A 20,074-nucleotide genomic window follows, 5' to 3' on the forward strand; every position below is an offset into this window, starting at 1 on the left:
CTGTTGCTTTGAGAACTACATACTTCCAAGTATACATGCAAATTAAAAATGCAGTTCAACCAAACACAAGACAGCAATTTTACTTTCATACATATACAAAAGTACTTTCACTTCATTATAAATCGAATTATAGAGTGGTCTGGGTTGGAAAGGACCTTAAGCTCATCCAGTTCCAACCGCCTGCCACAGGCAGGGACACCTCACACTGGACCAGGTTGCTCCAAGCCCCATCCAGTGTGGCCTTGAACACTGCCAGCGATGGGGCAGCCACAGCTTCTTTGGGCAACCTTTGCCAGGGCCACACCAATCTCAGGTAAAGAACTTCTTCCTTATATATAACCTAAGTCTTCTCTTTTAAAGTCTGAACCCAATAATAAATGAAATAACACATAAATGACATAAAATTGCTCTTCTCCCATCCCCATCTAATCTCTTCTTCCAAGTAACAAAACATCAATGAGGAAAAAAAATTACCTTATTGTTGGGTCACTGTTTGAGGTAATCCAAACACCTGCAAAGTTGTTTGCATAGATTTTGTTCTCAATGAATTGTCCTCTTCCTTTTTCATGAACATAGATTCCTCCAGTCTGGCCGTGATGTATTTCACACCGAACTACTGTAGGGTTGGCATACGCTTTCACTTCAAAACCTGCTATCCTGTTTCTGTGTATGTTGCAGCTTTCAAAATAACCCTTAAAACACACACACAAAAAAATGCAGTTTCCTTTAAAAGTCCTTGTTAAAATTAAGGCTATTCCTTACCCTCCCTCCCCTCTAAATACAATCCTCATTTAAAAGAAAAGTGCCAAAACTGACAATACGTAAATACTTACATAGCTAGTTACTTTTTTCCCCCTCTAAAAAAAGGTAAGTGTTTCAAAGACACTGTGTTTGCATTGCTATTTATTACTATCTATGGAATACCAAGAAAAAAATGGCAACTCTGGATATGCCACCTCAAAGAGGACTGAATGTCAGGTTTCCTTAGCAGCTCCTAAGGATCAGACTCCTTTCAAAGCCCATAAAGCCCACAGGCTTTATATGAAAAGGACACTGCTATGGGAAGACTACCTACTTATTTTCAAACTCAGAACCACATATATTTGGTAAGAATATGATTGATTTAGTAAAAAAGTCTTCTAAATTTCTTTGAAATAACTGGTCAGAATAAATACATGTGGATGTGGGAGTAGTTTTTCCAGGGCTGGACTGGTCTGAACAACCAACTGGTAAAGTTTCCCCCCAGCTCACCCTTTTCAAAAGGGTGCACACTTCCATTTAGACACTGCATTAGTAATAGCAGGCCTACACCAACACTGTATTTGAACAAAGGGTTTACAAAAACCCTATAGCTATGAAGAAAAAAGACAAGAAGATGTCCCACAAAGCCATCCTGGCCATGCTCCTTCTGCCATGCCAACAAGCGTTCGCGTAGCAGCATCAAGAACTGGTCCATCTGAAAATTCATCTGGCAAATGGCAGACCATTTTTCTGACACAGTTTTGGAACACTTTCATACTAAAATTCAACCTATTCTTTGAGGTGAACTTTAATGGGATTATATGCCCATTTTTCCCAACTGAAAGAAGAGAAACGGAACAACTGAAAAAGAAGAAGCATCTCTTATTGGAGATGGTGTGGACAATCACTAAGCAATGTGTTTTAATTTGTGCATGGCTTGGATGCAAGTTCTGGAAAGCTCTAACCCAGACCATCTCCAGCAGGCAGCTGTGGAGAGCAAGACCAAAAGCAGCACATGTGACATTTAGAGCACTATTCTGCTGCTGACAACCAACAAAACTACACTGTTCCTTACATCCAAGAACATACAGCTGGAAACCAACATGAATCAATCTTACTTTTTCCTTTTCTCCAAGATGGCTTTGTAGAGCAGAGAGAGATAGACATCTATAGTATAAACTATCTGTATGATTCCAGCCACAGTTTTAGCATTATCAGTCCTCATGATGCAAAAGATTAGATGTTTACTGAACTGGTAATGTGTATAGGTAAAACATCTGACTGAAAAGGAAAGGGGCCCAACTTCCATTGGTCTTTTACAACCTCATAGGCATCTTGCCTGAATACTGTTTCTCCTGTAGCCACTTCAGTTGGTTACTTAGTCTTGCTAATTGTGAGGTTTGTTTTACTTACAAACTACAAGAAAAGCACAATTCCTCCTACTGCTCAGTGTACTGGATTCCAGCGTTTGTACTCACATGACCTACAACCAAAAGCACCTCAGTCCTGGAGTTTCTACTACCTACCACCCAGGAATTACTCAAGTTACTGCCAGTCTAGGGAGAAAGCACTCTTACTTATGTGCTGTGGGGCAGTATTGCTAAGGGATTTCATCAAACGTATCTGGATTACAAACAAGCAGATATACATACATAAAGTTCAATGAGGAAATCAAGGCAGCAGGCACTTCTTCCTGCTTTGAGGACTGCAGCCAGGGAAGACAGTGCATTGATTAAACATGCTCCAAAAAACATACTATCAGTGTGCACAGCTTTGCTCCCCAGGCCCCTCTGGGAGACAAATAAAACAAAATGGAAAGGAAACAATCTACTTTCTGTAAATATCCAGGAAGTATTTTCTTCAAGGATTTAGGATTAGATTTCTTCAGAGTGAGTCAAGATGTTTTCAGAGAGACAGGGGAATCTAAAGGAGATCTCAGAAACACACCTTCCTGTCAACAGGCAGCCTTTGGGACTTCTTATCCCAAAAGGAACCGCTTCCTTGTCCTCATTTTCACTTAAAATGAAGCCTTCAGAGAAACTTAAGTAATACGACTATTCGGTATAGAGCTTAATCCTCTTAATGGAATATATCATTTCAATTAAAGTATTACTATACTTGGTTTAGTATCTTTTTAATTACTTCACATATCATCTTCCCCTTGAGTGCCAAGTATGTTGCGACTACAGCAACATGATGAAGGAGAAGAGGTATTTCAGATGTGCTTCACCACAGCCGTTTCAGATTCCACGTCAAGTTGCAAACCAGCAGAGATTTTATCATGTGGTCAGCAACATCTCTGCAAGCTTCAGCAAGCACTGTTATTTAACAGGAAGAAGACATGCAAGAAATCCTTTTAACTCTTGAAAACAATACATACACTGTGTAACCTTTAAACTTGCTTGGAAATGAAGTAGAAGAGAAAGAAGGCTCCTTTGCTTCTGTCCCAGTGTATCTACATAATACTCAACCTCAGAGAGGAACAGAAGTACCTGTACATGAACTGTACTCTGCCACTAAGGCCCAGAATACCGTAACATCACCTGACAGCACAGTACAAGTTTAATTTCATCAGAAAATAGAAAACGGAGCCTTCAAAGTTATTGCTTTCCACCTTCCTAAAAAAGTAGGACTGCTGATTGAGTAGAAACAGAATTTGCTGTAAGCTTCTGTGAAGGAAATGCTCCTCAAAAGTTTAGCAGAACTAAAAAATATAAATCTATATCTCAGATTTCCCAATAAGACTGAATGCTGGGTCAGAAAGTCAAGGCTTTCTGAGAGGTAAAATGCTGTAACATTCAATATTAATGAGGAGAAACTGCATTAAAAAGCCTAGTCCACCTCATGCAGGGTCAGCTTAAGCTGAACTGCTGACCTTGAGCCGATTCAGTTAAAACCACTGTAATTCTGCAGTTGTTGAGACCATGTCTGAACACTATCTGCAGGTGTAATTCATAGAATCCTGGAATGGTTTGGGTTGGAAGGGACCTTAAAGCTCATCCAGTCCCAACCCCCTGCCATGGGCAAGGACACCTTCCACTAGACCAGGTTGCTCCAAGCCCCATCCAACCTGGCCTTGAACACTGCCAGGGATGGGGAAGCCACAGCTTCTCTGGGCTCTCTGTGACAGCAGCTCAGCACCCTCATAAGGAAGAATTTCTGCCTAATGTTTCACCTCAATCTTCTCTCTGGCAGCTTAAAGCCATTCCCCCTTGTCCTGTCACTACATGTTTTTGTAAAATGTCCCTCTCCAGATTTCTTGTCAGCCCCTTTAGGCACTGGAAGCTGCTCTAAGGTCTCCCTGGAGCCTTCTCTTCTCCAGGCTGAACAAGTGTAATGCCTCTCAGCTTTAAACTGTAAAACTATGCTTACTCTTACAATAAACTGGAACTCCTCTGCTGCTTGCATACAACCACTAAATACAATTTATGACAAATGCTTCTAACTTGTCTTAGGCAACTGGCACGAGAGGTCAGTGCAGGGCACTGAGGGCTGCCAATGCAGTGTTGATGCCTGCTTGCTAAATGTTTGGCACAAGCACAAAGGCAAACGTCAGAAGATTGCCAGTTTAGAAATAAGAGGTGAAGTTTCTACAAGTATCCAAACACAAAGAATAGTCTGAGAGCATGAAACTGAAAAACAAAGCACTCCTGAACCTTTCAAAGGCAGCACTCCAGCACAAAAACCCACGGGAAAAGAACGTGTAGGCCAGGAATTTGGCACTGGAATGTACTTATCCCACTTCACAGTCACAAGCAACGGGGGAAAAAAAGCCACCCTCAAAAATAACAGAAGGGAAGTGAGAGAAGTGAACACAGAAAATTCATGATTTTGTTTAGATAAGTAGCATTTGTATCTGAAGGATACCATGTCACTCAAGAGGGTGTAAATACTGCCAATGATGCCATCTCATCAACTTCATCACTAGTGTGATGCAGAACAGAGGACACTGCCAAAAGAAGATTTTGAGATGGAAGGGGAGGGGGGAATCTTTCAAAGGACTTTATGACTAAGAAAGGTTTCATTAATTTTTGCAGCTGAGACATATTACTCACATGTTCTCTTTAATGTGTTAGTGTTTCCTTTAAACAAAAAGGAAACATTTATTTCTATTTCATTTTGCTTGTGCTATCACACTGCTCACAGCATTGGAACAGGCATTCCACTGGTAAGAAAACAGTTCAAATACACTCGTATTTAAAATTAATCAAGTGAATTCAGTCTGGCTTTTTAATTTTTTAATATTTCAATACTCACACATTTAATATTTATACTTCAGTGCTTACACCAAGAAGCAGCTCCTAGCCAGACTTTCCAATTAACCCTCAAGCATACAGACATCTTCCCTCCAGGAGTTACTGAAGCACGCTCCTTTACCAGTTGTCTGTAGCTTAAATAACTTCATCAATGTTTTGAGCCTGTGTAAGCCTTGGAGGGGTGCAGGGATCTATGTATCCACTGAAGCTGATTAGGAGGGCTGATACAATATAGCTTAAATGAGGCAGTGGCAGTGTCCAGACAATGAGATAATGTAAAACAAAGACATAACATCTTATGTTGACACTACTCTTTGCAAAATAGCCAAACAACATCTACAGTAGTAGGGACAAAAGCCTCACTAGATTTTATCCACAGTGGATTTTCTCTTTCTAGCCTGCCAACACTCATCAGGAACCCAACCAGGTCTGGGTTAGAACTAAAGCAATAGAACAAGTACTTACAAGGGAAGGAAGACACCAAAGGGAAAAAAAAGATCCACAATTTAGTGCACCTAAAATCACCCAGTCAGGGCTAAAAATGTTGATCTTTAAAAACCAGCTGCTTCTCTTCTTCCTCTTCCCTGAAAGCTTTGCTATGTTATATATTAGCTATAATTGCATTAATCATTCATCAAAATTATGGAAATTTATTTCCCCAAAGGAATGTCTTATTACGAGAAATTATTATTCTATTCAACAGGCATCTGAGACTTAATCAACAGTCCCCCAACACATAACACACTGTAGAAAACCCTGATGTAGAAGTTCAGTAGGAAAGCTAAAGCAATTTAGTACCTGAATTAATAAACATTTTATTTAGGAATAACATTACTTCAAAATGGTGAGCTACAGTTTCCTCGGAGCAAACATCGGATGACTAAGTTTGAAATTAATGTTTGCTGTCGTTAGATCTCTGAACAAGCTGGTTTTGGGGGGGGGTAAGGGGTGGTGACAGCAAGATGGAATACATGAGGGATACATAAGGAACAGTGATTCCAAAGGTCAGATGATAAAAAGTGAGAAAACTGAAATGAGAGAACAGAAGTCCAGTCTACACCCAAGCTACGCCTGCAGAAGTGTGACTTGGGACTCATCTTTCTCAGCTAGTCTAAGCCATTATTGGCTAATGCTTGCATTTTTACAAGTATTACTTATCTTTCTCAGGGAATAAGTACAATCTACCAGCAAAACTACTTAGATGATAGAAGACATTTACTCACAAAGAACATCTGTGGATATAACATTAGCATAGGTCTAAGTATGGTGGTCTTGCCAAAGAACAGGCCTAGCATGTATTTAGCCATAGCTAGACCAGAAGTGTCAGGAAGTAAGGCTAGGACCAAAATGCAGGGAGGGGAATATGCTCCCAGAGTACATGAAACATGCAATGGTTTGGTTGACCTCATTCTTAGCAGTGTTTTGAGATCAAGTCTGTTACACTGAGTTTTTCATTACAGCGGCAGCACAGCACCAAAGAGGTTCCTATTTACCTACAGCACCTTTAGAAGTAAAACCTCCAAAGCAGCTAACAATACAGTTTGTTATTCCCTATCACCAAAGTCATAGGCAATCCATGTCCTGCAGTATCCAACAACTTTCGCAAGATAATCAAATTCTGCAGTATCAGTCCAACCCTCCCCCCTACAATGAGCAGGGACATCTTCAACTAGGTCAGATTGCCCAGAGCCCCATGCAACTTGACCCTGAATGTTTCCAGAGGTGGGGCACCACCTCTCTGGGAAACCTGTTCCAATGTTTCACCACTCTCATCATAAAAAATTTCTCCCTTATATACAGTCTCAATTTCCCCTCTTTTAGTTTAAAGACATCCTCCCTTGTCCTAGCACAAAAGACCCTTGCTGTGGTTTGTCCCCATCTTTTTATAAGCCTATTTTAAGTATTAAAAGGCTGCAATAAGGTTTCCCTGGACCTTCTCCAGGCTGAAAAAGCCCAGCTTTCTCAGCCTTTCCTCACAGGAGAGGTGTTCCAGCCCTCTAACTTTGCAGACTCCTCTGGATCTGCTCCAACAGGTGCATTTCTTTCCTATCCTGAGGACTCGAGAGCTGGATGCAACACTGCAGGTGAGTTCTCATGAGACCTGGAGGGCAGAATCACCTCCTGCTGGCCACACTTCTTTTGATGTGGCCCGGCATACGTTTCTGGACTGAAAGCACACACTGCTGGGTCATGTCGAGCCCTTCATCCGCTAGTAACCCCAAATCCGTCTCCTCAGGGCTTCTCTCAAGCCCTCCATCCCCCAGCCTGTACTGATACCAGGGGTTGTTCCGACCCAGGTACAGGACCTTTCTCTTGGCCTTGTTAAAATTCACATGGGCCCGCTTCTCAACCTTGTCCAGCTCCCTCTGGATAGCGTCCCATCCCTTAGGTGCATCAACTGCACCACTCGGCTTGGTGTCATCTCAAGCTTGCTGAGGGTGCACTCGATTCCACCATGTCATTGGTGAAGATATTAAACAGTACTTGCTCCAATGCAGACCCCTGAAGGATACCACTTGTCACTAATTCTCCATCTAGATGTCAAGCCATTAACCTGTGCCCTCTGGATGCAACTATCCAACCAATTCCTCATCCACCAAACAACCCTCCCACCAGAGTGGAGATGAGGACGTCTTATGGTAGACAATGTTGTGGATGATGTGTAGCTCTTCCCTTGTCCACTGATGTAGTCACTCCACCATAGAAGGCCACTAGGCTGGTCAGGCAGGACCTGGACCTGCCCTTAGTGAAGCCATGCTGGCTGTCTTGAATCACTCTTCTATCCTCCATATGCCTTAGTGTAACTTCTAGGAGGATCTGTTCCATCATCTTCCCAGGCACAGAGGTGAGGCTGGCAGTTCCCAGGCTCCTCTTTCTAGCCTTTTTAAAAATGGGTGCAATGTTTCCCCTTTTCCAGTCACAGGGAATTCACCTGACTGCAAGGGCTTCTCAAATATCATGGAGAGTGGCTTGGCAACTACACCAGCATATTCTCCCAGGACTCTGGGATGCATCTCATCAGGTCCCATAGACTTACATATGTTCCAGTTCCTCAGATGATCACAAACCTTGTTTTCTTTTACAGTGGGAGGGACTTTGCTCCCCAGTCCATCCACTTGAGAGGTGCGGGAAGAGAGGATGCCAGTGAAGACTGAGGTAAATAGTTGAGTACCTCAGCCTTCTCCTTCCTTGTCTGTTGTTACCAGTTTGACAGTCCTGCTTATTGAGGGGATACACTTTCTTTGACCTTCCTTTACTGGCAGACGTACCTGTAGAAGCCAATCTTATTCTCTGCATCCCTTGCCAAGCTCAGCTCCATCTGTGCCTTGGACTTCCTGAGTCCATCCCTGAGGTCAACTGGGCAGAGTCCCTGTACTCTTCCCAGGATACTGGTCCTTGCTTCCACTGCCCGTACATTTCCTTCTTGCCTTTATTTTGACCAGCAGGTCTTGACTCAGACATGCCAGTCTCTCACCTTCCTTTCATGATTTCTTAGACCTGAGAACCAAGAGCTGTTGTACTCTATGGAAAGCATCCTTAAAGATCTGCCATATTAACAGTGACTAGAAGAAAACCACTAATTTTTGCCAGCTGGGTGGAGGGAGCTGGGACTTTGTCATTCAAGCAGGAAAAACAATGATTTGGCACTGTCAGATGACATGCACAATATTACCCTAAAATATATCAGCAAATAAAAGCACAGAATCATAGAATGGTTTGGGTTGGAAGGGACCTTAAAGATCATACAGTTCCAATCTGCTGCCACAGGCAGGGACATCTTCCACTAGACCGGGTAGCAACCCTGTCCTTCAAGCCCTGTCCAACCTGGCCTTGACCAATTTCAGGGAATAATAATAATAATAACAATAATTTCAGTGGCAAAAAAACTTTGTTTATTTCAAGGGCTATGCAAAGTCATTACTTGCTACTTTATTGGTACACGGAACTTATCGCCTTCATCCCACAGGAAAAAAAAAACAAAACCCAAAACATTTTTTATGGAAGAAGGCCTGAATTCTGCAAGGAAATTCCATGTTAAAATTCCAGTATAACTCCATGCTAGACAAGTCTTCTTCCCAAAGAAGCTGGACATACCCTGTTTGAGATTTAATGTGAAAATAAGACTAAGACTCCACAGAGCATTTTAGTTCATTTTTAAATCCAGCACCTTATTTTTCATTCTGTTTCAAAGAAAAAGGAATGCAGTGATAGTGTAAATGTAAGCCCACCATTTACATCCTATTTCAAGAGGTATTTTGTCACTGTAACATAATTTGATGTAACAGGCTGCCAATCAGCTGCAAAACCCTTTCTTAAACCTCTTTCAGCTAATAATGTCTTTAAAGTGGAGTTATCCACTGAAGGGTAAGAGAACAGTAGGCATATTTTAAAAAACCTGTCACATGTAAAAGCATCTTTTTTGAAACTTTCTTCAATGACAGGGAAAATCAGCTATGCAGCATCTATATTTCTTTCTTCAAAGGAAAACAGGTACGTTACCATGCCATGGTCAAAAGTGAAAACGCCAACATCACGTCCATGGTGAATGTGATTCCGTCTGATAATGGGATTTCCATGGTTTTTAACCCAAATCCCTGCTAATGCGTTATTGGAGATCTCATTGTCCTCATATATTCCCTAGGAAATAAAGATGGAAATTAAAACAGGAATCAAGGCCAGTAGCAAACAATTTTATCAGAGTAAAGAAACTGATACTGAAAAATACCTGCGCATGGTCTGTAATGTAAAGTCCAACATTTTCACAGTCGCTGATGTTACAGTGTTTAATAGTAGGACAAGCTCCTTGGCCACTAACACATACTGCAGAGCCAACTGGAAGAAAACAGCACAGTTACCATAGCTTCAAAGCAGAGTGTATTTATAAATAGTCTGGCAGTGCTTTTGCAAGAAAAGTTAGTGTGAACTGGTATTTCAAAAGGACTCGGCGTGCACAGCGCCAAAGCACTGCAAACCACAGGCAGAAAACACATGTCATCATCTTGCAGAGGCAGAAACCGAGGTAGGAACTGGTTTAAAATCCCTCTGCAAGGGGCACCTGCATATGACTGCCAGAATAGACAACAGTTTATATATTGATTCATGCTTATGACAGTTGTCACTCACTTATTTCTCTGTGTTAGTCTGACTGTATACTGACTGGTCACACCAAAGGACAACAGAAACACAATAAAATTCTGTATTTACTGCCTTACTTTACTTCCCTTCAAATTTTCCTAACCCCGTAATTCCAAGGGCCCAAACAGATAGTATTTCTGTAGCATACAAAGACACACTGTCTATCTAAAGATGAGCAGGATACAAACAACACAATCACGAGTACAAAACTACATACGCATCAGAAACCAACAGGTCTCTTGCCAGCTGAATTACAAAGCTCCTTGGATCATTTTAGCTACCATACCATCACCCAGAAAATAAACCCTTTGTATGCATCAAGGACTCGAACTGCTTAAGGCTTCATCAGGTCAGCTCAATTCCCTGAACTCCATCAAATAAGAAAACATTAAATTCTACAGCCGCTAAAAACAAATTGTGGATTCATGGTGATTTCAGAAAGGTCAGAGCTCATCCTGGTTTATCTGGCCTACTTAACACACACCTTATCCACAATTAAACATTACTACATAAGCAAGCCAGTACATGCTCTATTAGTCAGTTTTCATATTACCTTCTAGCACAGAACCACAAAGACTGTGCTTTAATAATTCATAGACTCATTTACAGAGGGTTTTTTTTTAATCCTAAAGAAATTATTTTGATTGTCAAGTCTGACCTTATGAATAATACAATCTATAATGATTCCCTGAATTAATTCCTATTTCAATTCTAGTAACAGGAACTTCAGTGTGTATCTTTTAGAAACACATTTAATTTTGATTTGAGCATTTCCAACAACTGAGAAACCACCATAAAGCTTAATAGCTGGTGACAGGGTTGCTATCCTGTTAATGTCCTTTTTAATTGCTTATCTGAATTCCTCTAGCTTTAGTACCCGGCTCCTGGTTCTCTTTATACTCGTGTACGCCATGCCCAATGCATGTACGTATTTAGTGCAAGCAATTTAGTCCTTCAGCCTTCTCCTTGATGCAAGTCACAAATTGCAGTCAGTATGTTTTTCATGACAAACGCATTTTTCTGCTTTAAGGACTTTTCATGGAACTGTTTCTAAATTTTCCACATGTTGCTATGGACACAAGGGAAGAGCACTTTACTCTGAAGCAGGACTAAGCAGAGGCGTAATTCGGTCTCTCTACTTCTGCTCAGTATTCCCACTGGTGCAACTAAGATTCACATCACTTCTTTTAGCCAATTAACTACAGGAGGGCTCATATTTAGATCTTTACCCACAACTCTTTAAGCTTTTCCCAAGATTCTCCAGCTTTGCAGGAGAGATTTATCCTTCAAAACTAGGAATAAAATCAAGTTGTGCATATAACGGCCTTCACACTTATTCACAGTAACGTGAATATTGTTTGAGAGGATACCTTCCAAAAAGGCAGCAACACATACTCCTGGTTATTTAGATACCCTCAGCCATAAGTCTTCATTGTCTACAAGCCTCATCAATATGCATTTTATTTCTTCTCTGGAAGCCACTGATAAATGGCTTAAAGTCAAGAAGCCACCTTTGAAACAGCCACAAAAAAAGCCATTTAAATTTACCCTGAAAGTATTTTTCATCTATTTAATCTGGTAATTCTGTGAATCTCTAATCTCTTAAAGCACAATACACCGCAGTCAAGTATTTTTCAAGGATGTATGCAATCATACCAGGACTGCTACCTTCTTTTAGTCAAAGTCAGTCATCAAAACTGCTGATTGTGTGATGTAACCATTATAACTTGATGTAAATACACGAGTTTTTTTCAGTTCTAAATTTTACTACCTCTTTATCCTACACAGGAGCAGTAAGCAGAACTACCTGCCATACTTCATCCCTCTTAATCTCCCCCGTGCCACTGTTCTCCACCTTAGGACATACACCATCTCACCCGGGTTTCAAGTTACTGTTGATACGTAATAGGAGCCCAGAAGATTTCTTGGCCAGTTCTTTCTAAACTCCTGCATCATTTTAGAATGTCTTTTTTTACAGCTGTTTAACCTCAGCCACGGTTACTGTCAAGAGTGGAACATATTTCATTATCCCTCTAGGGTATGAACACATTTATCATTCCTGCCTATTCTCATTAAATATGGAACAAAAGTTACACAATACTTTGCCATTCAAATTCTTCTGTTCTTTGATGGATTAGCATCCCTGCTCTCACTCGCTTTGTTTCCCAAGTTAAGACACAAGCAGTTTCTTCTAGACAGACGTTAGATCTTGTCTTGTTTATCAAGTTCTCCTGAGGGGGTAGGAAGAGTACTTTGTTGGAGTGTGCGTAGCAGGGGGTGTATGTGTGTTGGTGGTGTCCCACACTTTCCTGGTGTGGTGTGCTGACATCACTCCTCCCTCACATTTTGCTTATTTAAATGAAAGCAATCTGTATTCTGACTCACTTCAACTGGTCTTTATTACTGATCATGTGAAACTGGTCCTTTTAGAATACCAAGCACATGTATTACTGGTTTAAGCTTTATTTTGTTTACTTAGAATATAATGATTGCACACACTTAAGCAATACTTAGGAAAGAAAAAAAGGCGCATTGCCATCCACTACTACTTTTATCTGTCAAGGTGAGGACTAATACAGATTTCTTCTCCAGTAGAAGCAACAGAACCTCTAGACTCAGTATCTTCCACTTAAACTATGCATTTAAAACTTTATTCAGTAGTATTTCAAAGATGTTTTGGACTGGCAAGGCACTGGTACTTACATAGCTCAAATCTTCCCGTATTACATATATCAATGTAAAAATGTGCTTTAATGCAATTTGCAGGTCTACAGGAAGGGTATCAAGCATGTGCTAGAAAATTGTGAATGCTTATGGATCAATACTTCAGAGATGGCATTGGAAACAGCCTTTCTGGCAGGCTGCCATTCTTCTTCCCTTTTTACACGCACCCAGTACTTCCTGAGTAGGTTAGAGCAAGGCTTGGTAGGATTAAAAAAGTCAATGTAAATTAATAATCAATATGTGATGATAGTACAGCCTACACACAGCCTCCAAACTGGACCAGAAATTTTAATTTTGGAGAAGAAGAGCAATAATTCAATGCAGCAAACATTCAGAAATCCAGAGTACTTAAGAGGGCAAAAATCCAAAATTCTCAGAAACAGTCTTCCATAAGGAAGTGGGCATGAAAAAATTAATCAAAGCTTAATTTTGATAAACAATTTTTACAAAAACATCAGGACCTGCTAGCTTGTCTATAAGCACATGTTTCAATATGAAGCCATGCAGCTCTTCAAACTCCTTTTATAATGAAGCTGAATGTGATCCAAGAAACGAGTTTAATTCTTCTCATTTGTTATCAGGGTCTCCAGTATTGATACATAGGAACCAATAGTATGCATTTCCTTGTATACTTCAATTTCCCAGTATTTAGAATTAAATAAAGAACTCAAGATACTGAGAGCAGCTAGCTGTCCTTTGTTCCTCTTTTTTTAGCACTTTTGCATATTAGCTGTTATGCCTCCAATAGAACAGATGGCAATTCGAAGCACAGAGCTGCCTTGACCGAAAGTGTAGTTGATAGCCTGAAACCTCCAAGAAAGAGCACATCTCCCTCTGCAAGGCACAGATGAGACGTCCTTCCACCATTCTTTTTACAGTTCCCTGCAGAATTCCCCCCTCCAAAGTTCATACCAGAGAAGTGTAGGGTTTGTTATCTCAGTGATGATCTCCTTTGTTGTCTTCCCTCTATGTTGAGCTATGTTAACCTTTACACACAGCCTGCTATGTTGATCCACTCCATTTCACTAGCTGAACTTGGGTATATAAAGTTCATATTGCCATTTCCATGCAAAGAGACAGTACTTTAATTCTCCCATACCTCCATTTCATCTGGTTGTGTTCAAATCCATTAAACTTGCCATGTTGTGCATGCAGTGACTGTCAATTCCCATGTCCTCCTGCCAAATGACTGAAATGCCACCCAGCCCCTTACTTCCACTGTCTCTAACCCTTTCTTTCCTGAATCTGGACTACCAATGTTTTCCTAATCAGGCGGTATAAATTCTTTATTATCTCAGATGGTGAAACGAGTCTAACTTTCCACACTGCATTTCTTCTGCCTGTATAGAAACTCGTATGTTGAGTATGTTGAATCATTCCACTCTTGACAGGAAAGTGAACTTAGCAGTTACAGCTCATGACTGTTTCATGCCATCAAACCGAATAGCGCATATTACAATGAACCTAATGTGAAAGCCCCATGTGCGTCCCCTTCAAGTGCTCTCTCCTGGCAGCTACAACTGTATTTATGTCAGAACCAGGTAAGTTTATATGAACTGTCACTTTTCAGGTTTTAAACTAACTGCCCAGAGCCCGAACTCATTGAAAAAAAAGACCAAGTATAGATTATCACAAAGGTCTTAGATGCAAAGCAGTCACTGTAATAACACCATTTCCACACAAAAACTGCTTGCAGACCTGTATTAAACACCTGCATCAAAAAATGAACTGTTGCAAGAATGATCACAATCGATTTGTGTGCTGCTGCCCTGGTTAGTCTGGGAACTTGAAACACAGTGTTAATAACAAACAATAAAAAGCCCACTAACCCGTACAAGTACTTCGAATAATACAGTGATCTATAATTGGGCTGCAGTTCACGGTGATCTCTAAGCAGTGGTGTGCATTGTGATGCTGAGCAGATTTGTCATCAGGGTTGAACTGAAAAAGGAAGACAACACAACAATGTACCATTTATTTAACTGCACAGGCATGAAAATGAGATGATTGAGAGCTCTGCTGAAGTTTGGGATTCTTACCCTGATTGTCATATATCCAACATAGGCATCTTCAGAACCCTCCATAAAAACGAAGGTGGAATCTCTAGTGTTTTCTATTATAACTTTATCTGCTACTTTTCCAGGCGCTGTAAAGACAACATTTATTAAGTCTCAGTTTATGCCACTGAAAAGAAATCCTTAAGAGTTACAGATTCTGTCCACAACAACAAAGGAAAAAAACAGTATTCCTGGCACATAAATAGTCTTCTTGTCAGAAAAACCTTAAAACAAAGTTTCGAAGACAATGAAGAAACTAGTCTAAGACAATCCTGCACCAATTTAGTACCTAGTACCAGGAGAAAAACCTCTTGTACAGAGCTAGTTTTGGCTACTCTTTATCACAAACTGAATTACCAATTTAAACATGGATACCAGCCTAGAGGCACTGTAATTCTGCTACTAAGTTCAATTTATTTTGGTACTCTACACCCTTTAATAAAAGCTAAATACATACATTCCAAAACTAATTTGAAGCAATTTAAAGAACTACTTAGGAATCTGCCCATGACCTACAACTGACCTCCCCATCCTCCTCAAATGTAAGATTCGGAGTTTTGAATTGATATCCTCATTCTTTAGAAGGAAAATCTTACAAAATTAGATTGAACTATACTTTTGAATGTACAGAAGGTTTCCAAGTGGTCTCTCTGCAAGTTCCCATGATCTGCAATTTGATTTCCTGTATTAATAGCAGGCTTTGCTCTATTCTTTATCTTTAATCCAAAGGAAGGAAACGTTGACATTGGTATGCAACAGCCAGAAGAGGGAGCACAAGGTAACGGTCTCACATCAGTATAAATTCAACAATACTCATTCACAAGCAAGGTAGTTTAAAACTGCACATTAAATATGCAAGCCAGAAGAAGCCTTCCTCAATATGTGAAATGTAAAAATATTATAGCAGATAAATTACCTGATAGCAATTTTCAATCATTCCCAACTTGAGACTCACCAATGTAAATGTGACCAGCTATTTACCCTAAACTCTGTATTTTATTGAAGAGCCCACACACAGGACTTCTCATGAGCAGGTATCTTTCTGTTGTTTGTACTAGTGTCAACAGACAAGTGGTATGTCCTGTTCTTTATCACTCGGGCAGAAAGGTGCCAGTCAGAATGAAGCAACATTTACATCATTATCCAGCTTGTTCTCACTATCTAAAAGGCAGATCTCTGCTTTCATTACTGCAGTGCTGCAAATATTTTAAGGTAGTCTAGCTCTGCTTCATACCACTATTCACTTCGCACTAGAAATAATTCAACAGAAAACATGTAATAAGGGACTACCTAAAGAATTAAAAATTAACTGGGTGTTGCCTCAGAATTCTTCTATTCCTCAAAAGGAATAGAACAATTTCACTTTTCTGTGCATTAACAGAAAAATAACTAGCTTCTGAAGAAAACAGTTGTGCCCCTCTTCAATCGTATCAGGCAAAAAACACAGAGACCCTTCTAGATTTTGCAGGCTGTAACATCTACAGCAAAGAACAAAGCCCTAAACTAGACTAAAATGTAATTTTCTATTCAAAGATGCACAACAGACACTTAAAGTTCAGGCATATGAAAGTTCTCCGGCACTCAAAAGTAAGAAATACACCTAATTATGACAGTCTTGATTTTAGATTTTTCTACCTTTAAAACTACCATAATCCTTCTAATTGTTTTTAGTGTTTTTATTTCTTGCTTAGAACATCCTTTGATAATCCCTTTTTCACTTGCATGTTATTTAAGTCAAATGGAAAATAAAGGGGGGGAGAGAAATGAAATCTGTGTCCCCCAAAAATACAGGAAACACACATATTCAATAAAGATTCTCAGATCGGGACACGTGTCAGTACAACTGCTGAAACTCAGTTATTAAGATGAGAGACTGTATCTAGAATGAGACAAGCACTCCATGTAAGGCTTGTATTCCTGTAGCAATCTGACATCCTACGTATTAAAGGAAAGAAATAAATAACCCCAAATTTCAATAGAACAACAAACCAAGAATACCAGGCATTATTCTGCAAGAACACTTTTACTAATATGAGAAAGCAGAAGCTTTTTGAAAGCTCGGGGTATGCAAAACTCCATTTCTAATAGTGTGCTTCTTCAGAGGTCAGCAGAAGAAACTATTAAAGACATTTGAGTAGAACTGCGGAGAGATTTGGTACTGCCTTAATCCCACCATTCTGAAAAGCATGCCAGAGTGAAGAGAGAAGAGGAAGTTCTCCAAGTCTTAGTGGTTCACTTTAATTTGTTTTCTTTTCCAGACAAATGAAAATTGACTCCCTCTACAGTGTCACTCACCATTCAGTGGAGAAAGTCTGAGGAAGTGAAGAGTCAGCAGTGCCAGAAACAAATATAAATACATCTAGCATTTCTGGATTCCTCTTGGAGGTTTTGTTCCCCAAGACAGCTCTTCTGTTACAAAAATACACAATGCAGATCCCTTGCTTTTAAAGAATTGTAGTTAAAATAGCTGTTTTTCCTGAATAACTTAATTAATTCCAGTGGAAGAGAAAGCAGAGGGCCTTTCAAAACTTAAAAGGAGCCTGAGAACATGTAGGAGTTCAACCAGATATCAAACATGTCGTTTCAAGTTCCATGAAGTAATAGAGAAATTTTATATCCTAGGTCAGTGCTGATCCAGTTTCTTCTGGATTTTTAAGCACTTCAGGAATACAACTTGCCCTGTTTGTACTGGCATCTATAACTGTCATCTGAAAACAGATGCTGGGGTTATTTTGTTATTTGTCTAAGGCCACGTCTGCATTAGGAAGCACTGCAGCATGACAGGAGTGGCACTACAGAGTGAAGTAGTCCTGTGGGTCAGACCCACATCACATGTGTTGCAGGACAGGGAGGGTAGAAGAGACACTGACTTTGGACAAGTCCTAGCCTGGTCCCTCTGACTGAATGTACACCAACTACTAGAGAGCAATAAGAGTATTCCAGGAACATGTCTCACATTAGTCTCACCCAAAAGGAATCCAGTTTGTGCTCCAAAATGTCTCCACAGCACAAATCAAAGCACTGTAAGTAGGGAAGTTCAGGATATGAGCTTCAGAAATGTAGTCATGAACTGACAAACTAACACACTAACACAGCTGCACCTTGCAGATCTGCAGGGACAAGTTTTAAGGCTAACACTGGAACAATCTGACTGCATTGCTCAAAACTGTTCTTGCTGCCAAGGCTGTGAAACCCAGGCAAGCGCCAGAATAAGCTTGCTGAAGAACAAAGCAGCTGGTATTCAGAACAGATAGATACCTGAAAAGAGGGACTTGGAAGAAACAAAAACCAAGTAAAACCCAACAAAACCCTCACAAACAACACCCCCAAACCCCACAAAAAGCAACACACCATCTCAAATAAACCCCACACAAACAAAAAAACCCCAACCCAGACAGACAGTATCTCAGAAAAAGCAGGGAGCAAAATAACTTTCAGGTTACCACAGGAGCAAGAGGTCTGAGAACCCTTAAACTAGGTGTGTACCAGACATTAAGACAGTTGAAATTCTTACCATGCTATCATGCTACTGGGATTACCATGCTCAGAGTGGGGACAGGAAAAGCAGACAGCTCCACAAGCACCACATTTTTTATCCAGATGTATTAGCTTACACCAACTTCCTAAATCTTTCCTATTCCAAAAGTCTCACTTCCTTTTCCACAAAGGTTCTCCTTTGTGGAGGAGAACAGAGAAAAGAACTTCCTGTCTCAGAATCTTTCAGCTGGATGCTCTCATTTCCTTCCTCAAGATGGAATTAAGATGCTGAAGGAAAATGGGACAGATACTAATTTCAGCTTGCTCCCACTGCTGGATTCTACTTGGGCGATAGGTTATATATAAACAAATTTCATAAGAGCCACCTGAAAATTTCAACTGCAGCCATGTAACTCAGTATACTTCCTGACAAATTCATTTTTTAATCCTAATGAAATAAAACGGTAAATAGGTTATTCCAAGAACTAACACACAGACAATGGTACTTCAATCTGAAGCATCACCTACCTTTTAGTTTGTGACACTTGTACAGAAAATACTTATTAGGCTGATGAAGAAAGATGAGCATTTATACTGGATATTTAATAAACCAGAATATCTTTGTAATTAAGGTTATAATTAACACAAGTCATACTTTGAGACAAAGATTAAATACCTGCACCGATCATGGTGATTGGAGATTCTATATATATCCATTCATCAGTATATATACCAGAGTGAACAAAGATAAGACCATCAAAATGAGCTTCTTGAACTCCACCAAGAGCATCTTCAATAGTATCATAATACTAGAAGAAAAAGGACAGGTTTACAGGGAAGTATATATGCAAAGATATAGAAATATTCTTAACAACTGCTTTAGAAACATACCAACATGTTTTCTCTTCCTTTGTATCTCGCAGGATTACTGTAGAAGTGTTCAGCAAAACCTGGCTTTACATGTGCTCCTTTGTACTGAAACAAGGAAAATAGTTTATAAGCTTGCAGACAGGTGGATCTGAGTCCACAAACAAGAGATCTACTAATTCCCTAATTCATAAGCCATTTGCTGGTATCAGTTTGTTCCAGGGACTAAGGATAGTATTCTGACCTCCCATATTAGGCACTCAGTTTGAAATGGCAACATCACAAAAAGTCTGAGCCTAAGTGATTGACTAAGCCAAGAAGCTAACCTACTTACATAACCACAAGCCTCTGAGGTGACTAAAAAGCCTCTTGTACCTTATCTGCTCCACAGCAGATGTTCTTATTTCCATCTTTTGATTTTCTAGCAGCTTGCCACAAAAAGCAAACTACAATTCTATGGCAAAGGAAAAAGAATCCTATACCTTCACTTTTGATGCAGTACAGAATGAAGAACCTTGCCCTCAACAAGCTTCAGAATTTTACTAACCAGTCACACATAGCATTGTATAATATACGCACCTGGATACATATTTCCCTTATTTATGTTTTTCAGATATTACACCAAGCCTTCTTTACAATACCTTTGAGACTTTGGACTGGAGGTTCAATCACATGCCTTAAAGGTAACTTGTTCAGATCCAGCCACATCAGCTGTAAATCCCTATTTAAGCCTAAGTGATATTATCAATATACTGTTTGGTTTACTATGGAATGCATACGAATCTGACAACCAGCACGCACACTAGTTTAGTAATA

The 20,074-nt window shown here is 40.0% G+C and overlaps 1 protein-coding gene across 3 annotated transcripts in view; it reads right to left on the minus strand.

The window, feature by feature from the left end:
* Window positions 1-20,074, minus strand: part of FBXO11 (F-box protein 11) — a 76,856-nt gene that overhangs the window by 8,433 nt on the left and 48,349 nt on the right. For all 3 annotated transcript variants that reach the window (XM_062605857.1, XM_062605856.1, XM_062605858.1), the window contains exons 6-12: window positions 19,283-19,366; window positions 19,068-19,200; window positions 14,897-15,003; window positions 14,687-14,798; window positions 9,724-9,830; window positions 9,498-9,635; window positions 475-692 (exon numbers count right to left, since the gene is read on the minus strand). In XM_062605857.1, the coding sequence (XP_062461841.1) occupies window positions 475-692; window positions 9,498-9,635; window positions 9,724-9,830; window positions 14,687-14,798; window positions 14,897-15,003; window positions 19,068-19,200; window positions 19,283-19,366 (899 nt within the window). The remainder of the gene's footprint in view (window positions 1-474; window positions 693-9,497; window positions 9,636-9,723; window positions 9,831-14,686; window positions 14,799-14,896; window positions 15,004-19,067; window positions 19,201-19,282; window positions 19,367-20,074) is intronic.

The sequence above is a fragment of the Pezoporus occidentalis genome, unplaced genomic scaffold (assembly GCF_034315485.1).
Source record: "Pezoporus occidentalis ecotype Australia unplaced genomic scaffold, CSIRO_AGI_Poc_V1 ctg93, whole genome shotgun sequence".
NCBI lineage: Eukaryota > Metazoa > Chordata > Aves > Psittaciformes > Psittacidae > Pezoporus > Pezoporus occidentalis.